Below are 20,089 nucleotides of genomic sequence, written 5' to 3'. Positions count from 1 at the left end.
GGCGACCGGACATACAGGAGGGGGACCGCACACGTCAGACCCGGAGGACAGGGAGGGCGACCGGACATACAGGAGGGGGACCGCACACGTCAGACCCGGAGGACAGGGAGGGCGATGGGACATACAGGAGGGGGACCGCACACGTCAGACCCGGAGGACAGGGAGGGCGACCGGACATACCGGAGGGGGACCGCACACATCAGACCCGGAGGACAGGGAGGGCGACCGGACATACCGGAGAGGGACCGCACACGTCAGCCCCAGAGGACAGGGAGGGCGATGGGACATACAGGAGGGGGACCGCACATGTCAACCCCAGAGGACAGGGAGGGCGACCGGACATACAGGAGGGGGACCGCACACGTCAGACCCGGAGGACAGGGAGGGCGACGGGACATACAGGAGGGGGACCGCACACGTCAGACCCGGAGGACAGGGAGGGCGACGGGACATACAGGAGGGGGACCGCACACGTCAACCCCAGAGGACAGGGAGGGCGACCGGACATACAGGAGAGGGACCGCGCACGTCAGACCCGGAGGACAGGGAGGGCGACCGGACATACAGGAGGGGGACCGCACACGTCAGACCCGGAGGACAGGGAGGGCGACCGGACATACAGGAGGGGGACCGCACACGTCAGACCCGGAGGACAGGGAGGGCGACCGGACATACCGGAGAGGGACTGCACAGGTCAGCCCCAGAGGACAGGGAGGGCGACCGGACATACCGGAGGGGGACCGCACACGTCAGACCCGGAGGACAGGGAGGGCAACGGGACATACAGGAGGGGGACCGCACACGTCAGACCCGGAGGACAGGGAGGGCGACCGGACATACAGGAGGGGGACCGCACACGTCAGACCCGGAGGACAGGGAGGGCGACGGGACATACAGGAGGGGGACCGCACACGTCACCGCCGGAGGACAGGGAGGACGACGGGACATACAGGAGGGGGACCGCACACGTCAGACCCGGAGGACAGGGAGGGCGACCGGACATACAGGAGGGGGACCGCACACGTCAGACCCAGAGGACAGGGAGGGCAACGGGACATACAGGAGGGGGACCGCACACGTCAGACCCGGAGGACAGGGACGGCGACCGGACATACAGGAGGGGGACCGCACACGTCAGACCCGGAGGACAGGGAGGGCGATGGGACATACAGGAGGGGGACCGCACACGTCAGACCCGGAGGACAGGGAGGGCGACCGGACAAACAGGAGGGGGACTGCACAGGTCAGCCCCGGAGGACAGGGAGGGCGATGGGACATACAGGAGGGGGACCGCACACGTCAGACCCGGAGGACAGGGAGGGCGATGGGACATACAGGAGGGGGACCGCACACGTCAGACCCGGAGGACAGGGAGGGCGACCGGACAAACAGGAGGGGGACTGCACAGGTCAGCCCCGGAGGACAGGGAGGGCGACGGGACATACAGGAGGGGGACCGCACACGTCAGACCCGGAGGACAGGGAGGGCAACGGGACATACAGGAGGGGGACCGCGCACGTCAGCCCCAGAGGACAGGGAGGGCGACCGGACATACAGGAGGGGGACCGCACACATTAGACCCGGAGGACAGGGAGGGCGACCGGACAAACAGGAGGGGGACCGCACACGTCAGACCCGGAGGACAGGGAGGGCGACCGGACATACAGGAGGGGGACCGCACACGTCAGACCCGGAGGACAGGGAGGGCGATGGGACATACAGGAGGGGGACCGCACACGTCAGACCCGGAGGACAGGGAGGGCGACCGGACATACCGGAGGGGGACCGCACACATCAGACCCGGAGGACAGGGAGGGCGACCGGACAAACAGGAGGGGGACCGCACACGTCAGACCCGGAGGACAGGGAGGGCGATGGGACATACAGGAGGGGGACCGCACACGTCAGACCCGGAGGACAGGGAGGGCGACCGGACATACCGGAGGGGGACCGCACACATCAGACCCGGAGGACAGGGAGGGCGACCGGACATACCGGAGAGGGACCGCACACGTCAGCCCCAGAGGACAGGGAGGGCGATGGGACATACAGGAGGGGGACCGCACATGTCAGACCCGGAGGACAGGGAGGGCGACCGGACATACAGGAGGGGGACCGCACACGTCAGACCCGGAGGACGACCGGACATACAGGAGGGGGACCGCACACGTCACCGCCGGAGGACAGGGAGGACGACGGGACATACAGGAGGGGGACCGCACACGTCAGACCCGGAGGACAGGGAGGGCAACGGGACATACAGGAGGGGGACCGCACACGTCAGACCCGGAGGACAGGGAGGGCGACCGGACATACAGGAGGGGGACCGCACACGTCAGACCCGGAGGACAGGGAGGGCGACCGGACATACAGGAGGGGGACCGCACACGTCAGACCCGGAGGACAGGGAGGGCGACGGGACATACAGGAGGGGGACCGCAAACGTCAGACCCGGAGGACAGGGAGGGCGACCGGACATACCGGAGGGGGACCGCACACATCAGACCCGGAGGACAGGGAGGGCGACCGGACATACCGGAGAGGGACCGCACACGTCAGCCCCAGAGGACAGGGAGGGCGATGGGACATACAGGAGGGGGACCGCACACGTCAGACCCGGAGGACAGGGAGGACGACGGGACATACAGGAGGGGGACCGCACACGTCAGACCCGGAGGACAGGGAGGGCGATGGGACATACAGGAGGGGGACCGCACACGTCAGACCCGGAGGACAGGGAGGGCGACCGGACATACCGGAGGGGGACCGCACACATCAGACCCGGAGGACAGGGAGGGCGACCGGACATACCGGAGAGGGACCGCACACGTCAGACCCGGAGGACAGGGAGGGCGATGGGACATACAGGAGGGGGACCGCACACGTCAGACCCGGAGGACAGGGAGGGCGACCGGACATACCGGAGAGGGACCGCACAAGTCAGCCCCAGAGGACAGGGAGGGCGATGGGACATACAGGAGGGGGACCGCACACGTCAGACCCGGAGGACAGGGAGGGCGACCGGACATACAGGAGGGGGACCGCACACGTCAGACCCGGAGGACAGGGAGGGCGACCGGACATACAGGAGGGGGACCGCACACGTCAGACCCGGAGGACAGGGAGGGCGATGGGACATACAGGAGGGGGACCGCACACGTCAGACCCGGAGGACAGGGAGGGCGACCGGACAAACAGGAGGGGGATCGCACAGGTCAGCCCCGGAGGACAGGGAGGGCGACGGGACATACAGGAGGGGGACCGCACACGTCAGACCCGGAGGACAGGGAGGGCGACGGGACATACAGGAGGGGGACCGCACACGTCAGACCCGGAGGACAGGGAGGGCGACCGGACATACAGGAGGGGGACCGCACACGTCAGCCCCGGAGGACAGGGAGGGCGATGGGACATACAGGAGGGGGACCGCACACGTCAGACCCGGAGGACAGGGAGGGCGACCGGACATACAGGAGGGGGACCGCACACGTCAGACCCGGAGGACAGGGAGGACGACCGGACATACAGGAGGGGGACCGCACACGTCAGCCCCGGAGGACAGGGAGGGCGATGGGACATACAGGAGGGGGACCGCACACGTCAGACCCGGAGGACAGGGAGGGCGACCGGACATACAGGAGGGGGACCGCACACGTCAGACCCGGAGGACAGGGAGGGCGACCGGACATACAGGAGGGGGACCGCACACGCGGATACTGGGCAGTATGACATGAACGTGAGGCGGCCAGATGTGAGGAATCACAGACCATGACAAGCACCATACTATAGCAGCTTAGTAGAGCCATATATGCAACTACACACCTGATGGCAGATGAAAGATGGCGGACTCACCTGGAGACGGGCTGGGAAGGGACTTGTCAGTCACATGACTCGCTGATAAGCTGTTGTCAATGAGTCCACTACCGCCGGTCAGCGACACCTGGACACACTGTCCGTACAAGTCTATCACTGCATAGATGTCTGGTGGACACAAAACAAGTGTAAATGACCGCTCCGCAGACCGCACACCAACAGCCCCCCTCGCCCGCTGGACGGCCCCCTGGACAGAGGGCCCGCGGACGGCCCCAGCCGCCCGCTGGACAGAGGGCCCGCGGACGGCCCCAGCCGCCCGCTGGACAGAGGGCCCGCGGACGGCCCCAGCCGCCCGCTGGACAGAGGGCCCGCGGACGGCCCCAGCCGCCCGCTGGACAGAGGGCCCGCGGACGGCCCCAGCCGCCCGCTGGACAGAGGGCCCGCGGACGGCCCCAGCCGCCCGCTGGACAGAGGGCCCGCGGACGGCCCCAGCCGCCCGCTGGACAGAGGGCCCGCGGACAGCCCCAGCCGCCCGCTGGACAGAGGGCCCGCGGACAGCCTCGGCCCCCGTCGCCTACTGGACAGAGGGCCCGCGGACGGCCCCAGTCGCCCGCTGGACAGAGGGCCCGCGGACAGCCCCGGCCCCCGTTGCCCACTGGACAGAGGGCCCGCGGACGGCCCCAGTCGCCCGCTGGACAGAGGGCCCGCGGACAGCCCCGGCCCCAGCCGCCCGCTGGACAGAGGGCCCGCGGACGGCCCTAGTCGCCCGCTGGACAGAGGGCCCGCGGACGGCCCCAGTCGCCCGCTGGACAGAGGGCCCGCGGACAGCCCCGGCCCCCGTCGCCCACTGGACAGAGGCCCACAGATGTCCCCGGTCACCTCGCCCACTGGAAGGAAACCCGCAAACAGCACATCTCCTCTGATAAATCGCCTTATCCATGGAACAGACAAGGTAGCACGTGCAGGAGAAATGGACACACAACTTCCCTCTCCAAGGACCCAAGCACCGGGCTACCTCTGGCTCACCTCTTCCTGCCGGCAGTCCCGTGCATGCCACACCTTGGTCGTCACCATTAATGTAATAGTGTAAATCTCCTCTGGCGGTCTTCATCATTCCAATCCTTGAACCGGCTCCCAAGGAGTCTAGATCGCAGCCGTAGTTATTCCTCAAGGTATTACCATCCTGCATGATGGCCGTGCCGCTAAGACGAGAGAGGAGCGGGTGTCACGCCTGAGACAAGCCCTAATGAGAGGAAACGCTGCTGCCCAGAGCGGCTCTGCACGGCTCACCTCAACATCCACGTATCGTAGTCAATGTCCGTCATCGTGTTGGGAAACTCCAGCTCCTCCGGGCGGATGGCTGTGACCCCTGGAGAGACACACAATGCCAACCGTGACCGCAATACAATCTACATTTGTATAGCGCCAACATATTTGGCAGGAGACCAACTGATGCCCAGCTTCAGCGGTGGTGGTCCCGCTCACCAGACCCTGAGGGCCACTTACATGGGACGACGCTAATAAGGGTTCGGGTGGTGGCGGGAGGGGACGATTATGTAGTACCCAACACTCTGGTTACAGGAAGGGGTCTCCATCCTCACCTGCCTCTATGGACCCCGACCAGCGATCCACCATCTTCTGAATAGCAATCTCAAACAGCTCGCCGTCCCTCAGTGGCCTGGTGGGAAAGTGGACAAAAGTTATGGGGAGGCAACATGGCCGCCATGACAGGCCCATCGTGGAGAAGATTGCTCACCGGTTAGACATAACAATGGCATCGTTGAACTCGCTGCGCGAGTTGTTCCGTAGGGCGGTGCGTCCACCATTAGTAATGAGGGCGTTGCTGCCGTGCAGGTGATGGAAGCGCAGATCAGACAGGGACTGTTGGGTGCAGGGTGTCCCGGGGGTGAGGGCCAGAACCTCATCGTCTTCTCCAGGCAGAGGAACCGTGTCTGAAGGAGGAAAGCCATGAATGCATGTAGAGACCACCAGCCCATGCTGTAGTAGAGGGGTACGTGGACCCTGAGCAGGCGAGGAGCAATGATCCCCACTCCATCAGAATATGCATAGCGGGGATAAAGGGCGACACCTCCAACCCCATCATCACTGCGTCAGAAGAGAGCAGTTGGGGGCCCCGGGGACCGAGCACCGGACTGAATCTAAGGACTCGCTGTCTCATCAAGCGTGTGGTGGCTCGCTGCTCCCAGATCCCATAGAAGGTATCGGTCGCTGCACTGACCTGCACGGACCTGCAGGTGGCGCCTCCTGCGCTGGATGGGATTTCTACCGGAGCCGCCTATCTGATCGCTCCAACAATTCTAGGCTGACCAGTTGTGATCATAATAATCTTGTGCAGGGCTCCAAGGAGCTTACAGACTACAGATAATGGGGGGGATACAGAAGGTAGAGGGGCGGGGGATGTGCGCGGCGGGGGACGTGCGCAGCATGGCGGGGCGGGAGACGTGCGCGGCATGGCGGGGCGGGAGACGTGCGCGGCATGGCGGGGCGGGAGACGTGCGCGGCATGGCGGGGCGGGAGACGTGCGCGGCATGGCGGGGCGGGGGACGTGCGCGGCGGGGCGGGGGACGTGCGCGGCGGGAGACGTGCGCGGCTTGGCGGGGCAGGAGACGTGAGCGGCTTGGCGGGGCGGGAGACGTGAGCGGCTTGGCGGGGCGGGAGACGTGAGCGGCTTGGCGGGGCGGGAGACGTGAGCGGCTTGGCGGGGCGGGAGACGTGCGCGGCTTGGCGGGGCGGGAGACGTGCGCGGCTTGGCGGGGCGGGAGACGTGCGCGGCTTGGCGGGGCGGGAGACGTGCGCGACTTGGCGGGGCGGGAGACGTGCGCGACTTGGCGGGGCGGGAGACGTGCGCGGCATGGCAGGGCGGGAGACGTGCGCGGCATGGCGGGGCGGGAGACGTGCGCGGCATGGCGGGGCGGAGAGCTTTATTGATGAAGGTAGCATAGTATGTGAGGCTGAATGTAGACCATCTCCATCTAGTTCAGCCTGTTTCCACCCCCCTTGTTGATCCAGAGAAAGGCAAAAAAACACCCCCAATTTAGCCCGTTTAGGGAAAAACAATCCTTCCTGATTCCATAATGGCAGTCAGACTAATCCCTGGACCAACCTCTGATAGTACCTACCTGTCTGTAAGACCCAGATCGCCAACCCGCTGGTCACCTACTGTCTATATCCTGTAATATCATAGAAAGCCATCCAGTCCCCTTAACCTCCTCTATGGATTCTGCCATCACCACGTCCTCAGGCAAAGAGTTCCACAGTCTCACTGCTCTTACAGTAAAGAACCCCCTTCTGTGTTGGTGATGAAACCTGCTTTCCTCTAGACGTAGCGGATGCCCTCTTGTTACCGTCGCAGTCCTGGGTATAAACAGATCCTGGCAGAGATCCTTGTATCGTCCCCTCATGTATTTATACAGAGTTATTTGGTCGCCCCTTAGCCGTCTGTTTTCCGGGGTGAATAATCCCAGTTTTGGTGCCTCTCTGGGTATTCCAGTCCCGTCATTCCATGTATTAGTTTAGTTGCCCTTCTTTGAACCCCCTCCAGCACTGTGACATCTTTCCTGAGCCCCGGTGACCAGATCTGTACACAGTATTCCATGTGGGGCCTGACAAGTGCCTTATATAGTGGGGGGATAATGTTCTCGTCCCTCGCCCCTATACCTCTTTTACTGCACCCCAAGACCTTATTAGCTTTTGCAGCAGCTGCCTGGCATTGGTTGCTCCAGTTTAGTCTACAGCCCACTAGTACCCCCGGTCTTTTCCCCAGCAGTACCCCATTTAGTGTATATTGGTGACACCCGTTCCTCCTGCCCATGTGCAGAGCCTCACATTTATCCACATTGACCTCCATTCCCCCCCCCCCCCCGCCCCCCCCAGCCCCCCCATGAGCCCGTGCTGGTGAGGAGTTATTCCGTTGTTCTCCTTGAGGTATTCCAGATCCATAGACTCCCCCCGGTCCAGCCTTACTTCTATGTGTAAATGGCTGCACATCCAAGTGGGAGAATGTATCTAGTGGGGACCACAAGGCTCTGTCCTGGGCCCAGTGGTGGCCAACATTGTTATACATGACCTGGAGGAGGGAATTGTGGGAAACTGCTCTTCCGCCTGCATTAGGCAGGTGATATTTAGCAGGTGGTTCATTTTATCCCCTTCTGTTATTTCTCCCTCCCTGTATTTCTACCCACAGAGATTCCACCTGTTCATCTCCTGCCCCTATATCCTCCCGTAGCCTCGGCACTAAGTACGATTTATTATACATACCCCTCCCCCTTTCTGTTCCCCATGGTATCTTCTGAAGAGATTGTACCCCTGTAAATTCGCCACCCAATCGCACTTATCATCCAGCCATGTTTCCGTTATTCCCACTATATCATAGTTGGTCATTCTCGCTTCCAGCTCACCCACTTTACCGATCAGACTTCTTACATTCGTGGCCATACAATTTATATGGTTGTTGTTGTCTTTATATTCATTTTGCTACTAACGGTACTATTGGCTGATCTGTCGTTCTAACTGTACTAACCCCACCCCCTGCTCGACCCCCATTCCCATTACTTGGACCCAGGTCGCCATCTACGCTGTCTACCCCCCCCAGTAGTGAGTTGGACTTGTATTCTGTATTTGACGGGCAGCCTGGCAGTGAGCGGCACAGGGCAGAGGCGTCCGAGTAGCGGCTGGACAGGAAGGTGAGCCTGGCTGCCGCATTCAGGATGGAGTGGAGGGGGTAGAGATCAGCAGTGGGTTGTAATCATCGAGCTGAGGGTGATGGTAAGCGTTTTTAGTGTGCGACAGTGAGAAAAGGGCGGGTTCCTGTGATGTTCTTGAGGTGCAGCTGACATGTTCGGGCCCAGAGATTGGATGTAGGGGGTGAAGGAGAGAATGGAGTCAACCCCAACAGTGAAGGAAAGAGAAGAGGAGGGGGCCTAAGACCAAGCCCTGGGGGAGTCCAACAGTGAGGGGAAGAGGAGAAGAGGGGGCTGAGGACTGAGTCATGGAGGACCCCAACAGCAAAGGGAAGAGGAGGGGAGGTAGAGCCAGCGAAGGAGACGCTGAAGGAGCGGTCAGAGAGGTAGGAGGAGAACCAGGAGACAGCAGTGTCCTTTAGGCCAATGGAGCGTAGCATACTGAGGAGGAGTTTGTGGTCAACAGTGTGAAATGCTGCGGAGAGGTCGAGGAGGATCAGTAGGGAGTAATCGCCAGTCAGAAGGTTGTTTGACACTTTATTCAGGGCGGTTTCTGTTGATTGTAGGGGGAAGCCGGACTGTAGAGGGTCAAGAAGAGAGATAACCACCGGGCAGAAAGGTCGGGAGGAGAGGGGAGGACGGGGCGACCTCTCATCACACAGTGTGGGCGTCAGCTGTTTATTACTGCTGACACCTGCGGGCAATAGCTGCAATCAGCGGCCGTCAACCCTTTAAATGCCGTCGTCAAAAAAAAGTAATAAACGTTTAAGTCAGCCCCCTTTTGCCATATGTATAACAAAAAAATCTAAATCATAGAAGAAAAATACATATTAGGTATCGCGGCGTGCGTGAAAGTATCATCCATCGAAGTGGCGCATGGTTTACCGGCACGGCGGGGCTCATCTGGGAAAAAACTCCAGGAATGCCCTCAGTCACCCGGCCCCCAGAAAAAGCGATCACAAAGCCGTGTGTATGCGAACTGATAGCATCGGAAACCACAGGACGTCCGCAAAAAAAGAGCCGTGCAGTAAAAAAACAGACGAGTCCGGGATCGTAAGAATCGGACCGACCCGCAGAACAAAGCCAGCGACGGAGAAACACAACGAGCCTCATACAGCGACGGAGAAACACAACGAGCCTCATACAGCGACGGAGAAACGCAACGAGCCTCATACAGCGACGGAGAAACGCAACGAGCCTCATACAGCGACGGAGAAACACAACGAGCCTCATACAGCGACGGAGAAACACAACGAGCCTCATACAGCGACGGAGAAACACAACGAGCCTCATACAGCGACGGAGAAACACAACGAGCCTCATACAGCGACGGAGAAAGACAACGAGCCGCATACAGCGACGGAGAAACACAACGAGCCTCATACAGCGACGGAGAAACACAACGAGCCTCATACAGCGACGGAGAAACACAACGAGCCTCATACAGCGACGGAGAAACACAACGAGCCGCATACAGCGACGGAGAAAGACAACGAGCCGCATACAGCGACGGAGAAAGACAACGAGCCGCATACAGCGACGGAGAAACACAACGAGCCTCATACAGCGACGGAGAAACACAACGAGCCTCATACAGCGACGGAGAAACACAACGAGCCTCATACAGCGACGGAGAAATACAACGAGCCGCATACAGCGACGGAGAAAGACAACGAGCCTCATACAGCGACGGAGAAACACAACGAGCCTCATACAGCGACGGAGAAACACAACGAGCCTCATACAGCGACGGAGAAACACAACGAGCCTCATACAGCGACGGAGAAATACAACGAGCCGCATACAGCGACGGAGAAAGACAACGAGCCTCATACAGCGACGGAGAAACACAACGAGCCTCATACAGCGACGGAGAAACACAACGAGCCTCATACAGCGACGGAGAAACACAACGAGCCTCATACAGCGACGGAGAAATACAACGAGCCGCATACAGCGACGGAGAAAGACAACGAGCCGCATACAGCGACGGAGAAACACAACGAGCCTCATACAGCGACGGAGAAACACAACGAGCCGCATACAGCGACGGAGAAACACAACGAGCCTCATACAGCGACGGAGAAACACAACGAGCCTCATACAGCGACGGAGAAACACAACGAGCCTCATACAGCGACGGAGAAATACAACGAGCCGCATACAGCGACGGAGAAACACAACGAGCCTCATACAGCGACGGAGAAAGACAACGAGCCTCATACAGCGACGGAGAAAGACAACGAGCCTCATACAGCGACGGAGAAACACAACGAGCCTCATACAGCGACGGAGAAAGACAACGAGCCGCATACAGCGACGGAGAAACACAACGAGCCTCATACAGCGACGGAGAAACACAACGAGCCTCATACAGCGACGGAGAAAGACAACGAGCCGCATACAGCGACGGAGAAAGACAACGAGCCGCATACAGCGACGGAGAAACACAACGAGCCGCATACAGCGACGGAGAAACACAACGAGCCTCATACAGCGACGGAGAAATACAACGAGCCGCATACAGCGACGGAGAAACACAACGAGCCTCATACAGCGACGGAGAAACACAACGAGCCTCATACAGCGACGGAGAAAGACAACGAGCCTCATACAGCGACGGAGAAAGACAACGAGCCTCATACAGCGACGGAGAAAGACAACGAGCCTCATACAGCGACGGAGAAAGACAACGAGCCTCATACAGCGACGGAGAAAGACAACGAGCCTCATACAGCGACGGAGAAACACAACGAGCCTCATACAGCGACGGAGAAACACAACGAGCCGCATACAGCGACGGAGAAATACAACGAGCCTCATACAGCGACGGAGAAACACAACGAGCCTCATACAGCGACGGAGAAACACAACGAGCCTCATACAGCGATGGAGAAATACAACGAGCCTCATACAGCGATGGAGAAACACAACGAGCCTCATACAGCGACGGAGAAACACAACGAGCCGCATACAGCGACGGAGAAACACAACGAGCCGCATACAGCGACGGAGAAACACAACGAGCCTCATACAGCGACGGAGAAACACAACGAGCCTCATACAGCGACGGAGAAACACAACGAGCCTCATACAGCGACGGAGAAATACAACGAGCCTCATATAGCGATGGAGAAACACAACGAGCCTCATACAGCGACGGAGAAATACAACGAGCCTCATACAGCGATGGAGAAATACAACGAGCCTCATACAGCGACGGAGAAACACAACGAGCCTCATACAGCGACGGAGAAACACAACGAGCCTCATACAGCGACGGAGAAACACAACGAGCCTCATACAGCGACAGAGAAATAAGGGAGCCACGAGAGAGGAAAGAACGAAAATGCAAAAAAAAAAAAGTCCGCGTCATTAAGGGGTTAAACGATTAAATGATCCATTGGATAACAGTGATCATGTGCCCAGTGACATCTCTGCTCCTGACTACACATGGTAGCCAGGAGCAGAGGAATTCTGAATTTCCCGGGGCCTGAGCCCCTCTGTGCACTGACGTCAGGTGTGCATGCGCAGAAGGGGACTTCAGAACCCGGAACACTGGGGACATCGCGGAGGACCCGAGGTGAAACTTTTAAAAAACTTTTTAAAACTTTTTCGTGATTGCTGCTATCCATTGGATTCAGGAGCCGGGAGATTTTAAATTTGCCGGGGCTCCCGGGGCTTCTGCGCGTGACTTCATCCGTCTGGTGCGCGCATGAGCAGAAGAGCGGCGGCAAGTCCGGGAGGACCAGATCTTCGGGGGACAACGCGGAGGATGTGGGTGAGTAATTTCAGCTGCCCCTATGGATGCAATCCATCAGGGCAGCTGAATCTTTAACTTTTTTTTAAAGTTTTTTGCACTTTATTGTGATCGGCGCTATCCAATCGCATTGCCTGCAGGACTCATGTTTTTCCGTCCTCAGGGAATAAAGCCCACTTGGGCAGGACATAAAAACACTATGGGCTGGTCACTAAGGGGTTAAAGTAAAGAGCGTGTAAAAAAAGTATAAAAAAGGTTAAAAAGCTGACGTTTCATCTCCCCCCATGGATCATATCCGGTGGGAGGATGAAAGGACGTACATAAGGCCCGCGGATTTATCCGCAGACCTTACCCCAGCTTCTGCGCACGCACCTGTCGCCACAATGGCGGACGCATGCGCAAAAGCTGTGGATTGCCAGGATAATTAAAATTTTCCCAGCTCCTGGCTACAAAACTGAGCCGAGAGCCCGGAGATTTCACGGGGGGAGAGGCGGTGCACAGTGAGCGGTTCGTGGTCACGTGTTCGCCGTTATGCAATGGATAATGGCCATAACGTAAAAGTAAAAAAATGCCATCGGTGAGAGGAGATGAAACTTTTTACCGGAGGCCTCCGTATTTGAACCCCGACGCGATCCTCCTCCGTGAACCTTCCCGGCAAAACAGCGGACACATGCCATCGCCGGCAAAACACCGGACACATGCGCAGGAGCCGGGGAGCCCGGGAAACTTAAAATCTCCTTACAGCGACCAACGGTCTCTTCACAGGACCAGATAGGAATTACGGATCGCGCATGCGTCTGGTCCGCGGTAATACGCAGATCAATGCACTGGATGACACAAGTCCGCTCACATCAGCGGGTGGGAATTACGGATCGCGCATGCGTCTGGTCCGCGGTAATACGCAGATCAATGCACTGGATGACACAAGTCCGCTCACATCAGCGGGTGGAATTACGGATCGCGCATGCGTCTGGTCCGCGGTAATACGCAGATCAATGCACTGGATGACACAAGTCCGCTCACATCAGCGGGTGGGAATTACGGATCGCGCATGCGTCTGGTCCGCGGTAATACGCAGATCAATGCACTGGATGACACAAGTCCGCTCACATCAGCGGGTGGGAATTACGGATCCGCATGCGTCTGGTCCGCGGTAATACGCAGATCAATGAACTGGATGACACAAGTCCGCTCACATCAGCGGGTGGGAATTACGGATCGCGCATGCGTCTGGTCCGCGGTAATACGCAGATCAATGCACTGGATGACACAAGTCCGCTCACATCAGCAGGTGGGAATTACAGATCGCGCATGCGTCTGGTCCGCGGTAATACGCAGATCAATGCACTGGATGACACAAGTCCGCTCACATCAGCGGGTGGGAATTACGGATCGCGAATGCGTCTGGTCCGCGGTAATACGCAGATCAATGCACTGGATGACACAAGTCCGCTCACATCAGCGGGTGGGAATTACGGATCGCGCATGCGTCTGGTCCGCGGTAATACGCAGATCAATGCACTGGATGACACAAGTCCGCTCACATCAGCGGGTGGGAATTACGGATCGCGCATGCGTCTGGTCCGCGGTAATACGCAGATCAATGCACTGGATGACACAAGTCCGCTCACATCAGCGGGTGGGAATTACGGATCACGCATGCGTCTGGTCCGCGGTAATACGCAGATCAATGCACTGGATGACACAAGTCCGCTCACATCAGCGGGTGGGAATTACAGATCGCGCATGCGTCTGGTCCGCGGTAATACGCAGATCAATGCACTGGATGACACAAGTCCGCTCACATCAGCGGGTGGGAATTACGGATCGCGCATGCGTCTGGTCCGCGGTAATACGCAGATCAATGCACTGGATGACACAAGTCCGCTCACATCAGCGGGTGGGAATTACGGATCGCGCATGCATCTGGTCCGCGGTAATACGCAGATCAATGCACTGGATGACACAAGTCCGCTCACATCAGCGGGTGGGAATTACAGATCGCGCATGCGTCTGGTCCGCGGTAATACGCAGATCAATGCACTGGATGACACAAGTCCGCTCAAATCAGCGGGTGGGAATTACGGATCGCGCATGCGTCTGGTCCGCGGTAATACGCAGATCAATGCACTGGATGACACAAGTCCGCTCACATCAGCGGGTGGGAATTACGGATCGCGCATGCGTCTGGTCCGCGGTAATACGCAGATCAATGCACTGGATGACACAAGTCCGCTCACATCAGCGGGTGGGAATTACGGATCCGCATGCGTCTGGTCCGCGGTAATACGCAGATCAATGCACTGGATAACACACCTCCGCTCACATCAGCGGGTGGGAATTACGGATCGCGCATGCGTCTGGTCCGCGGTAATACGCAGATCAATGCACTGGATGACACAAGTCCGCTCACATCAGCGGGTGGAATTACGGATCGCGCATGCGTCTGGTCCGCGGTAATACGCAGATCAATGCACTGGATGACACAAGTCCGCTCACATCAGCGGGTGGGAATTACGGATCGCGCATGCGTCTGGTCCGCGGTAATACGCAGATCAATGCACTGGATGACACACGTCCGCTCACATCAGCGGGTGGGAATTACGGATCGCGCATGCGTCTGGTCCGCGGTAATACGCAGATCAATGCACTGGATGACACAAGTCCGCTCACATCAGCGGGTGGGAATTACGGATCGCGCATGCGTCTGGTCCGCGGTAATACGCAGATCAATGCACTGGATGACACAAGTCCGCTCACATCAGCGGGTGGGAATTACGGATCGCGCATGCGTCTGGTCCGCGGTAATACGCAGATCAATGCACTGGATGACACAAGTCCGCTCACATCAGCGGGTGGGAATTACAGATCGCGCATGCGTCTGGTCCGCGGTAATACGCAGATCAATGCACTGGATGACACAAGTCCGCTCACATCAGCGGGTGGGAATTACGGATCGCGCATGCGTCTGGTCCGCGGTAATACGCAGATCAATGCACTGGATGACACAAGTCCGCTCACATCAGCGGGTGGGAATTACGGATCGCGCATGCGTCTGGTCCGCGGTAATACGCAGATCAATGCACTGGATGACACAAGTCCGCTCACATCAGCGGGTGGGAATTACAGATCGCGCATGCGTCTGGTCCGCGGTAATACGCAGATCAATGCACTGGATGACACAAGTCCGCTCAAATCAGCGGGTGGGAATTACGGATCGCGCATGCGTCTGGTCCGCGGTAATACGCAGATCAATGCACTGGATGACACAAGTCCGCTCACATCAGCGGGTGGGAATTACGGATCGCGCATGCGTCTGGTCCGCGGTAATACGCAGATCAATGCACTGGATGACACAAGTCCGCTCACATCAGCGGGTGGGAATTACGGATCCGCATGCGTCTGGTCCGCGGTAATACGCAGATCAATGCACTGGATGACACACCTCCGCTCACATCAGCGGGTGGGAATTACGGATCGCGCATGCGTCTGGTCCGCGGTAATACGCAGATCAATGCACTGGATGACACAAGTCCGCTCACATCAGCGGGTGGAATTACGGATCGCGCATGCGTCTGGTCCGCGGTAATACGCAGATCAATGCACTGGATGACACAAGTCCGCTCACATCAGCGGGTGGGAATTACGGATCGCGCATGCGTCTGGTCCGCGGTAATACGCAGATCAATGCACTGGATGACACACGTCCGCTCACATCAGCGGGTGGGAATTACGGATCGCGCATGCGTCTGGTCCGCGGTAATACGCAGATCAATGCACTGGATGACACAAGTCCGCTCACATCAGCGGGTGGGAATTACGGATCGCGCATGCGTCTGGTCCGCGGTAATACGCAGATCAATGCACTGGATGACACAAGTCCGCTCACATCAGCGGGTGGGAATTACGGATCGCGCATGCGTCTGGTCCGCGGTAATACGCAGATCAATGCACTGGATGACACAAGTCCGCTCACATCAGCGGGTGGGAATTACAGATCGCGCATGCGTCTGGTCCGCGGTAATACGCAGATCAATGCACTGGATGACACAAGTCCGCTCACATCAGCGGGTGGGAATTACGGATCGCGCATGCGTCTGGTCCGCGGTAATACGCAGATCAATGCACTGGATGACACAAGTCCGCTCACATCAGCGGGTGGGAATTACGGATCGCGCATGCGTCTGGTCCGCGGTAATACGCAGATCAATGCACTGGATGACACAAGTCCGCTCACATCAGCGGGTGGGAATTACAGATCGCGCATGCGTCTGGTCCGCGGTAATACGCAGATCAATGCACTGGATGACACAAGTCCGCTCACATCAGCGGGTGGAATTACGGATCGCGCATTCGTCTGGTCCGCGGTAATACGCAGATCAATGCACTGGATGACACAAGTCCGCTCACATCAGCGGGTGGGAATTACGGATCGCGCATGCGTCTGGTCCGCGGTAATACGCAGATCAATGCACTGGATTACACAAGTCCGCTCACATCAGCGGGTGGGAATTACGGATCGCGCATGCGTCTGGTCCGCGGTAATACGCAGATCAATGCACTGGATGACACAAGTCCGCTCACATCAGCGGGTGGGAATTACGGATCGCGCATGCGTCTGGTCCGCGGTAATACGCAGATCAATGCACTGGATGACACAAGTCCGCTCACATCAGCGGGTGGGAATTACGGATCGCGCATGCGTCTGCTCAGCGGTAATACGCAGATCAATGCACTGGATGACACACGTCCGCTCACATCAGCGGGTGGGAATTACGGATCGCGCATGCGTCTGGCCAGCGGTAATACGCAGATCAATGCACTGGATGACACAAGTCCGCTCACATCAGCGGGTGGGAATTACGGATCGCGCATGCGTCTGGTCCGCGGTAATACGCAGATCAATGCACTGGATGACACAAGTCCGCTCACATCAGCGGGTGGGAATTACGGATCCGCATGCGTCTGGTCCGCGGTGATACGCAGATCAATGCACTGGATGACACAAGTCCGCTCACATCAGCGGGTGGGAATTACGGATCGCGCATGCGTCTGGTCCGCGGTAATACGCAGATCAATGCACTGGATGACACACGTCCGCTCACATCAGCGGGTGGAATTACGGATCGCGCATGCGTCTGGTCCGCGGTAATACGCAGATCAATGCACTGGATGACACAAGTCCGCTCACATCAGCTGGTGGGAATTACGGATCGCGCATGCGTCTGGTCCGCGGTAATACGCAGATCAATGCACTGGATGACACAAGTCCGCTCACATCAGCGGGTGGGAATTACGGATAGCGCATGCGTCTGGTCTGCGGTAATACGCAGATCAATGCACTGGATTACACAAGTCCGCTCACATCAGCGGGTGGAATTACGGATCGCGCATGCGTCTGGTCCGAGGTAATACGCAGATCAATGCACTGGATGACACAAGTCCGCTCACATTAGCGGGTGGGAATTACGGATCGCGCATGCGTCTGGTCCGCGGTAATACGCAGATCAATGCACTGGATGACACAAGTCCGCTCACATCAGCGGGTGGAATTACGGATCGCGCATGCGTCTGGTCCGCGGTAATACGCAGATCAATGCACTGGATGGCACACCTTCGCTCACATCAGCGGGTGGGAATTACGGATCGCGCATGCGTCTGGTCCGCGGTAATACGCAGATCAATGTACTGGATGACACAAGTCCGCTCACATCAGCGGGTGGGAATTACGGATCGCGCATGCGTCTGCTCAGCGGTAATACGCAGATCAATGCACTGGATGACACAAGTCCGCTCACATCAGCGGGTGGAATTACGGATCGCGCATGCGTCTGGTCCACGGTAATACGCAGATCAATGCACTGGATGACACAAGTCCGCTCACATCAGCGGGTGGAATTACGGATCGCGCATGCGTCTGGTCCGCGGTAATACGCAGATCAATGCACTGGATGGCACACCTCCGCTCACATCAGCGGGTGGGAATTACGGATCGCGCATGCGTCTGCTCAGCGGTAATACGCAGATCAATGCACTGGATGACACAAGTCCGCTCACATCAGCGGGTGGAATTACGGATCGCGCATGCGTCTGGTCCACGGTAATACGCAGATCAATGCACTGGATGACACAAGTCCGCTCACATCAGCGGGTGGGAATTACGGATCGCGCATGCGTCTGCTCAGCGGTAATACGCAGATCAATGCACTGGATTATACAAGTCCGCTCACATCAGCGGGTGGGAATTACGGATCGCGCATGCGTCTGGTCCGCGGTAATACGCAGATCAATGCACTGGATGACACAAGTCCGCTCACATCAGCGGGTGGGAATTACGGATCGCGCATGCGTCTGGTCCGCGGTAATACGCAGATCAATGCACTGGATGACACAAGTCCGCTCACATTAGCGGGTGGGAATTACAGATCGCGCATGCGTCTGGTCCGCGGTAATACGCAGATCAATGCACTGGATGACACAAGTCCGCTCACATCAGCGGGTGGGAATTACGGATCGCGCATGCGTCTGCTCAGCGGTAATATGCAGATCAATGCACTGGATGACACAAGTCCGCTCACATCAGCGGGTGGGAATTACGGATCGCGCATGCGTCTGGTCCGCGGTAATACGCAGATCAATGCACTGGATGACACAAGTCCGCTCACATCAGCGGGTGGGAATTACGGATCGAGCATGCGTCTGGTCCGCGGTAATACGCAGATCAATGCACTGGATGACACAAGTCCGCTCACATCAGCGGGTGGGAATTACGGATCGCGCATGCGTCTGGTCCGCGGTAATACGCAGATCAATGCACTGGATGACACAAGTCCGCTCACATCAGCGGGTGGGAATTACGGATCGCGCATGCGTCTGGTCCGCGGTAATACGCAGATCAATGCACTGGATGACACAAGTCCGCTCACATCAGCGGGTGGGAATTACGGATCCGCATGCGTCTGGTCCGCGGTAATACGCAGATCAATGCACTGGATGACACAAGTCCGCTCACATCAGCTGGTGGGAATTACGGATCGCGCATGCGTCTGGTCCGTGGTAATACGCAGATCAATGCACTGGATGACACAAGTCCGCTCACATCAGCGGGTGGGAATTACGGATAGCGCATGCGTCTGGTCTGCGGTAATACGCAGATCAATGCACTGGATTACACAAGTCCGCTCACATCAGCGGGTGGAATTACGGATCGCGCATGCGTCTGGTCCGCGGTAATACGCAGATCAATGCACTGGATGACACAAGTCCGCTCACATTAGCGGGTGGGAATTACGGATCGCGCATGCGTCTGGTCCGCGGTAATACGCAGATCAATGCACTGGATGACACAAGTCCGCTCACATCAGCGGGTGGAATTACGGATCGCGCATGCGTCTGGTCCGCGGTAATACGCAGATCAATGCACTGGATGGCACACCTCCGCTCACATCAGCGGGTGGGAATTACGGATCGCGCATGCGTCTGGTCCGCGGTAATACGCAGATCAATGTACTGGATGACACAAGTCCGCTCACATCAGCGGGTGGGAATTACGGATCGCGCATGCGTCTGCTCAGCGGTAATACGCAGATCAATGCACTGGATGACACAAGTCCGCTCACATCAGCGGGTGGGAATTACGGATCGCGCATGCGTCTGGTCCGCGGTAATACGCAGATCAATGCACTGGATGACACAAGTCCGCTCACATCAGCGGGTGGGAATTACGGATCGCGCATGCGTCTGGTCCGCGGTAATACGCAGGTCAATGCACTGGATGACACAAGTCCGCTCACATCAGCGGGTGGGAATTACGGAT

The 20,089-nt window shown here is 58.3% G+C and overlaps 1 protein-coding gene across 1 annotated transcript in view; it reads right to left on the bottom strand.

The window, feature by feature from the left end:
• Positions 1-20,089, bottom strand: part of NEURL4 (neuralized E3 ubiquitin protein ligase 4) — an 87,940-nt gene that overhangs the window by 19,453 nt on the left and 48,398 nt on the right. Inside the window, exons 10-14 of the mRNA XM_066588684.1 lie at positions 5,570-5,765; positions 5,415-5,491; positions 5,104-5,182; positions 4,840-5,015; positions 3,853-3,981 (exon numbers count right to left, since the gene is read on the bottom strand). Of these exons, the coding sequence (XP_066444781.1) occupies positions 3,853-3,981; positions 4,840-5,015; positions 5,104-5,182; positions 5,415-5,491; positions 5,570-5,765 (657 nt within the window). The remainder of the gene's footprint in view (positions 1-3,852; positions 3,982-4,839; positions 5,016-5,103; positions 5,183-5,414; positions 5,492-5,569; positions 5,766-20,089) is intronic.

The sequence above is a fragment of the Eleutherodactylus coqui genome, unplaced genomic scaffold (assembly GCF_035609145.1).
Source record: "Eleutherodactylus coqui strain aEleCoq1 unplaced genomic scaffold, aEleCoq1.hap1 HAP1_SCAFFOLD_158, whole genome shotgun sequence".
Classification (NCBI taxonomy): Eukaryota; Metazoa; Chordata; class Amphibia; order Anura; family Eleutherodactylidae; genus Eleutherodactylus; species Eleutherodactylus coqui.
The sequence above is the reverse complement of the archived record's forward strand: the minus strand, read 5'-3'. Positions and strand labels throughout refer to the sequence as shown.